This window comes from Pseudomyrmex gracilis, unplaced genomic scaffold (assembly GCF_002006095.1).
Source record: "Pseudomyrmex gracilis isolate BER0280 unplaced genomic scaffold, ASM200609v1 scaffold_2492, whole genome shotgun sequence".
In the NCBI taxonomy this organism is placed as follows: Eukaryota; Metazoa; Arthropoda; class Insecta; order Hymenoptera; family Formicidae; genus Pseudomyrmex; species Pseudomyrmex gracilis.
Window position 1 is genome coordinate 8,045 of NW_018023076.1, and position 7,507 is coordinate 15,551.

The 7,507-nt window shown below is 33.8% G+C and overlaps 2 protein-coding genes across 2 annotated transcripts in view; both read right to left on the reverse strand.

Moving 5' to 3' along the window:
- Positions 1-1,678, reverse strand: part of LOC109862842 — a 5,984-nt gene extending 4,306 nt beyond the window's left edge. Inside the window, exons 1-2 of the mRNA XM_020442994.1 lie at positions 1,198-1,678; positions 1,000-1,112 (exon numbers count right to left, since the gene is read on the reverse strand). Coding sequence (XP_020298583.1) covers positions 1,000-1,044 — 45 coding nt within the window. The 5' untranslated portion in view covers positions 1,045-1,112; positions 1,198-1,678. The remainder of the gene's footprint in view (positions 1-999; positions 1,113-1,197) is intronic.
- A 275-nt stretch (positions 1,679-1,953) lies between these two features.
- On the reverse strand, positions 1,954-4,450 carry LOC109862843 (odorant receptor 13a-like). The gene is given in 10 exon segments (XM_020442995.1): positions 1,954-2,139; positions 2,242-2,374; positions 2,586-2,722; positions 2,802-2,892; positions 2,972-3,096; positions 3,227-3,469; positions 3,471-3,577; positions 3,729-3,846; positions 3,941-4,060; positions 4,144-4,450. Coding segments are annotated over 10 exon segments (1,275 nt in total). The 5' UTR covers positions 4,291-4,450; the 3' UTR covers positions 1,954-2,085.
- Positions 4,451-7,507: the final 3,057 nt, after the last annotated feature.

The following is a 7,507-nucleotide window of genomic DNA, read 5'->3' on the forward strand; positions in this document are numbered from 1 at the left end:
ATAAAAAGTTACTAGTTACCGATAAAATATAACTAAATAAAGTTAAAAGATAAGAGTCTAAAAATGTAACTAGATAAAGTTAAAATTATTTAACTTTTTAACTTTTTAACTTAACTTTTATCTTTTTAACTAGACACTACCCAACCTTGATACATATATATATTTACAAGAAGAAACAAAAAATATAACTGTATTCAAACTTATAATATCGTATGACTGCCGTTTTTTCCCCTCGAATTTCACGCTTCTACCTACAAAGGTACATGAAAAGCGCTTATACAAAAGCAAATTTATATAAAAAACTACATAGCACTTTTGAAAAAAGATATATAATGCTCTATTAAACTCTGTTTTTTATTCACTATAATAGCGCGCGTGCGCATACGACAATCTACTACCGTCATTACGAGAATCGCTTTTTCTCATCAACTAGACAACCATAGTCTGAATGTCTTATATATTCTTTTTCGTACTTTGTTCATTACTAGGTTTTTTAATAAATAAATAAATAATAATAAATAAATAATAATAAATAATAATATAATAATAAATAGAATATATATATAAATTTAAACAATTCTATCACACAAATATATAATGAGGTTATAGAAGAAAACTGTAGTAGTAAAAACTTGCTTATTTTTGACAACCAAAAAAGCTATTACTTAGCGAGAAATGTTTGCACAATATGTTTATTTTTGTAGAAGCATTTTTGATTTGATGCAGTAAATACGACACCAGTGGAAATTTTAGAAAGATCGGTTTACAGGTCTTTATAGTCGATATCCAATACCCTCTTAAAACCTTTTACTCGCGTAGTTCTTAGTCAGCTCTTTGCCTTTGTTGACTTAGTCGCTTAAAATTTTGATCTGAGCGTCGTACGTCGCCAATCGCCAGCTGTCTCTCATTTTCGAACGAGAAAAGACGCTTAAACCGTTGTTAACATTCACGTGCGACATCATGTTACGTATTTGGTAGTGCTTTAAGTGAATTCCTTACCTTACGAGCGTTAAACAGGTAGTTGAAGAACTTCACGAAACACATCAGGTCGATGATGAATAGGAGACGAACATTCGATCACGAGATCCCAGTCTTGCCACGAGACCGCACATCTGATGCAAAATAAAAAAGTTGTCAAAATATACTGAGAATATTGTCGAAAACAATAAAAAGAAAAAACATGTATTGCGTCTCAACTTGCAAACAGAATTGACTGCCGATGACGAAGATGAGATTGAAGGAGAGAAATTATTTGTTAAAACCGGATTGTTCGAGCCATTGGCCGATCTGCGACGTTCATTCCAATTTACTTCCGAGAACTGAAGTGTGTCTGTAAAACTGATCGCCAAAGTAAATCTTCTACGTTTATCTCGTATTCCGTCGGTGAATATCCACCCAACGTGTAATGATAACGGTGGAAATTTGCGTGGCTGATGACGGCGTGTTAAGAAGAGCGCGATCGATCGCACCGTTACGTAAGTAACCACGCACTATTGCGTGAACCACACAAAGGACACAAAGAAGAAAATTAATTCCGCGCTCGTGCGTGTATACCTTTGGAAATATCTTTTACAAAAACGAAAGACTTTCGGTTGCTGCTGAAAAAAGGCGAACTGTTAATAAAAAAACTTAAGGCTTTCTTGAAGTAATAACTAAGAAATGAATAAGATTAAGATCATACGAGCCACTTTGCAGGATGTTATGCTGAAATGTTCTATTATATATATATATATATATACATATACATATGTTCACATGTAAATTTTTACACGTGTTTTTTGAATTGAAATTTCAATTCTTAAAATCATACAGCGGCGAACTGCCGCAACTTCTTGTATCGCATTGCACATGTTATGTAACGAAATAATCAACAAGTACGTATACTAACGTAAGATTAATATTTAAAAATTATTTTAGTTTAAAAATATTTCAATCGGTGCGCCAAAACAAAATTGTACACGCAGGTATGTTTTTTTTCTTTTAACGTATATTTACACAAACTAATGTTTAAAAAAAAAAAACCAATCAAGATAGCGTAATCACTATATAAGTTAAACTATGGTTTCTCGTTGCGCGCGAGATTCATTATAGTTGCATTGACGTGAGCACCGTAAAGTAAGATATCGACACTTGCAAGATCTGCAATAATAAATAAAATCATCGTAAGAACGTTCTGATTTTTCAAGTCAAGTGTTAATTGACTTTTTATTTATTGCACGTTTTTTTTTCTATTGCACGTACCGAGCTGAAAGTTTCCAGCGACATTACGTACATCTTGCCCGCTTTTATTTGGCACGGCTTCGAGGCGCGTAATAAAGTCAGTCTTAACAAGTGTCTGCATCTCACCGAAGTCGCGTACCAGTTGCAGCTGTAACTGCAAATCAATTTTTCAAATGCAAACAATCGCGTGTGTTTCGTCAAAAAAAAAATTAAAAAATAACGATTACCGCTTTAAACAGTTCGCGAAAAATAATTTGTGCGAAACAATCGCGCGAAGTTACTTGTTTTTTTTTTCAAAATCTTAACACTTGGAAGAAAATTAGAATCTTTCGATTTTTTTATATTATTCGCTAATTAATACACACATTACTGTCTGAAATTCGTTGCTAGAATCAATCAGTAGTTGAGAGGTCAAATTCAACGACAGAAGGTGGAACAATTGCGCCACATTGTTGGCAATTATTCTGATAATTTTATCCAACTGAACGTCCACCACTATCAGCTGAAACAACAAACATTTTATTAGATACCGAAGCGCAACAACTTCAAGCAAATTGAAGAAAAAAAACAAATTTGTTCACCTCAGCCGCGGTGAAACTCAAACATACTAGTGTGTTTCCAAGCACGAAGAGGAAAGACGTTGCAAAAGTGGATGAGAGCAGTTCGAAAAAGCTGCGTATAAAAAAAAATGAGATGTCTTATATCACATATACAGGGTGTCTGAAATATTATGACAGTACCGAGTACTTACTTCAATGCGTGTTTGTACCACTTGATGCAGTATACTATGATGTCGTAATTCTTGTCGTCCGTTATGTTCGAGCTGAACAATACGTCTGTGCGTGCTGGTATTCGCTCCAAGTTGTATCCGATAAAAGCAAAAATACGTTATATACGTTTAACATCGTTTATAAAAATGAAATTATTCTAGACAGCACACGTCTCCAAAAGACGATTTAAAATCGTCTTATTGTCTCTGTTATTGTATCATATTATTTTATTATTAAATGTTCGACATTTTCAACGGTTTTTTTAAGTCGTCTTGTAGTCGATCCGCTGTCTGGAATTTCGAAAAAAAAAACAGCGAAACTCGCCGTATATTCTCGAACAGCGCGCAGACATAGTTCACGCAAAGCATGAAGAAAGTGTCGAGAGCTATCGGTACCGCAACTATGTAGAACACCCTGATGAATCCGTGAAACATCAACAGATTGAAGTATTTGTCCATGTCCACAACGTGTTCCAAACGAATACAGAAATCTGGCTGAATAGGTGTCGTTCGTTGGCAAAAAGCGATACACTCCGTTAACAACGATTGGCATCGTGGTGTAAAACAACCACATCATATAAAGACCGACTGGAACCGAGCGGACACACACGTCTCGTTTTTTCATGAATTTCCCCCTCGTAATTTAATCGTATCTCTGATGTCTCGATGGTTTTTTTTTAATATGTTTACAATAACACGAAGAGTGAATGTGTCAATTTTTACGATAAGGACAACTCACACGCGTACTGCTTGAAGAAAATCTTGCTCTTCTCCGCGTAACTTCGCAATATCTCATTCTCCGGACCGTTTTGCTTCATCTTCCAAGTTTCCTCAATGTCATCCAGAAGTTTCTTCATCTGCAACTCGAAAAAAAAATCGTTCGATTAAAAAAATTACAAAATAATGATTAGTTTATTCGCACTTTCAGGTAGAAAGCTTATTTTTACGGACTTTGTGCTTATTGAAGAAACAATTGGTTAATTTCACGATAATGAAGCTGTTCACCAGCAGCGGCGAACTGTTCTCCATGACGATGTTTAAGTTTTTTATCCCGGCTATCAGGCCCCAGAACTGCGAAATATCAGAAACATATGTTAGAGTTTGAGTCTTGATGGACGCGCGTATATATATCGTGAAACCCGTTTTTTAAACACCTCGAACGCCGTCAAGCTGAAAAGAAAAAACAACGTGATGGCGAGCATCACGTTGGCTCTCAGTCGCGACTGATACGGCCATTGGCCGATAACGATCAGAAAGTGTTTGTTCAGATAATAATAGCGGTTGTTGTAGATCGTCGACATTTCGCGTTTTCATCAAAGACAACACTCTGTGATCGACACCGATCGCGCGTCTCGTCGAATATTTCAATTCGAACGCGGAAGAGACTTTGCAAGTCTCATAGCGCATACTCTCTGAAACAATTTCGAAAAGAAAATTGCCGTGTCTGTCGAGAAGCGACGACTTTAATGACACGCAATGGAAAACAAAGCGCGTCGCATATTTATGAAGAGTAAAGTGAGTCGTGGGTTTCTCTCTCGATACACACTTTACTATCGACAAGGTATAATCAGACGGTTGTGTATATCCATCGAGTTACAAAGTGAGCACACACCGTGTGAGACAGTTATTAAGTCTTCTATCGAAGTGAGGACAAAATCTACACGACTTTCTATGTCTTTGAAGTAAATAGAAATTAATTGGAGAATTTTTTATTTATTTATTTTTTTTTAATGCAGAATAATCGATTCTCTTTTAAATTTAGCGCGATTTTATACAATATCTGTGTTATAAAAAATCAAATGTAATTATATTTAAAAAAAGTACGAACGTATCCAGCGCTACTGCAGCAAATAATATTTTTAGGAAAAGAAAAATTGATAATCGTATAAATATATTTTTTTTTTTTGTAGATTTATAAAGTAACACCTTGTAAGTCTCTTGTATTTTCAAATGCACGCGGTAAAATAACGAACGTTATCTATCTGCGTTAATGATTCGATATATCTACCGGCGATACGATTGCTTGTCGATATAGAAACGTTATAAAAAAAATATTACTAAAAAAAAAATAGAGTAATAAAAAAGTTGCTCTGTTTCTAGGTTTAAGAATTGTTTACATTATAATTGTAAAACTTGATAAGTTTGTTTTTGATTAATAACTATTGTCCTGTCTCAGAAAATATAAGTGAAAAATAAAAAGAGAACTGCGACGACAAAAGATCAATAATTACCCGTGCAAATACAACAAAAAATAAAGTATGTTTATTCGTCAATTGTTTTCTCGACGATCAACTTACAAAGAAACCGCAAGACCGCAGATGGCAAAAACTCACATGTTATTATCCGAGTCATTAACGTAACGTACGAGACAGATGTTCTCATGATCTTAAACACAATACAATAATTATGTTAAGTATTTTTTTTCTCTCGTCGAAATTATGCAACTTCGCAAAATTCAAACGGACTCTTCGAACTGTTGTTTAATTTGAACTAAAAGCAAACTGTAGAGCAACAAACTTTATTGAGATCAATACTAGATCTAGAGGTATGTTGGTAAAAAGTGAGACAACATCGAGAGAAAACAATACGTCAGAATCACCAATATGTAAGCCAAACAAACCTCCGTAAAGATTAAAGCTGTTGAGTATAAAACTACGAGGTTTTGGTAAGTTCATATATAAAATACTATGTAAAAAAGTTGCAAAATTAAATAATGTAGTGTTGGTGCAAGAAACTATAATTCTATATGAAATATTTGGCTTATGTATCTTAGGAAGTCCGTATGTCCTAGAGAGAGATTTATCATTGCACATCAAAGAATAATATTTGTTCTTGCTTGATGTAATTCGCATTTTTCCAAGCCCTCAGACACTCGTTCAACCTATTCTCAATTCTTTTGGCAGGATTCTTAATTTCGGTTTTTATATACGTATCCATGTCACTCAACATGAGTTCCATTTTTTTGATATAATCATCTCTGTCGACANCNACTGTGATATTGCCCTTNTCAACTCTGGTGAACAAAATGTTTGGATGGTCTTTGATAAAATGGTTGGTAAGCTTCGCAATCTCAATAGTATTTCTTTCAAAATTGTTTAAATGTGGATGTTCATCTATAAAGTGTTTGAGTGACTAAGAAAACAGTGAGCGGATTCGAGATTTGGTAGTCTGATCAGATAGTCTGATGTTGTTTTCGACATCCTTTATGATCTCCAAGGACGTCCGTCCTCTCATACATTGGGAAGATAAGGCGAACTTATCTCCCAGCGAGAGAAGATCACGGATAGCGTCAGGTATGTCACAAGAAGATAGATTAACAAACTATTTTTCTTTCTATTTGTTTATATTGAAGTCATTCAAATAAGTAGGTTTAATAAGTATCTCATTTACACGAGTCTTATCAGTAAGTTGAGGTCCATTGAATGAAAAACAAAATTTAGAGCGGTCATTAAGATCAGTGTCGGTGTTGACCGGGCCAAGTCACAACGAAGGAGCCACTTCTTGTATGGCTGTCGGCTGTAGATGATTTTTTGATCATCCAAAGAATTTTTTTGTCGATTCTCGTATATTTGCAATGTTTTAATTTACAGAAAGAAAGTCTTTGAGCGTCAACGAACTTGTTCCAACAATAGGTTAGTAAGTTCGCAAAAAGAAAATTAGTTACATTGAAAAGTCATTGAAAATTAGTTACATTAAAAAGCGGCGAAGTAAAAACAAAGAAAATTGTGCATCTTTAATCTCTAAGTTACTGTAGTTTTTGTTTTGGTAGTTTCGGTAGTTTTTGTTTTGTGAAATACGTGAAAGACGTCATATCATCAAAGTTGTTATATGTGACAGTACTTATCGTGTGCATACATTAAAAATACGTTTCACAACTTAAGTTGAACATCGAATGGTGATAAGGCGCATATACATATATATATCTACATTTAATATAGATAATAATTTCTAAAATTTTCTTAATTCAAAAATTTTCTTAATTTTATATAGTAATAAATTTGTACACAGACAATCACTGATACAGATCTTAAAGAATATAGATCAAAACGTCTGAACCAAATACAATAAAAGAATAACAAATACAATACACGAAAATCTTGTATAATTGCTCGTATTGCCTAATCCGATTATTTAATGTAGGAACTTCACAAATACAATTATTTTCTAGAAAAAACACGATGACACATTTGTTACAGATGACATACGTTGTACAGAATACGTGTCCTCTTGCATTATTAAAAGAAACATAGTAAAAATCCAGACAAAGAACTGAAAGAAAATGTTATTATAAAGACTTTTGTTTAAAATTCTGGACCGATTAAAACTAATATTTCTTGATTTATTTGTAGTACTGAAATGATATTACGCACTAACCGAACGGATAAATTTGTAGCCAAAATAAAATAAACCCATTCCGCTNAACTTCAGTGGGTGAAGCAATATTTGCAGACCAAACTGATAAATCTGTATTAAAACGCATATTATTATAAAACAGAGATCTTAAAAAAAACAAGTATT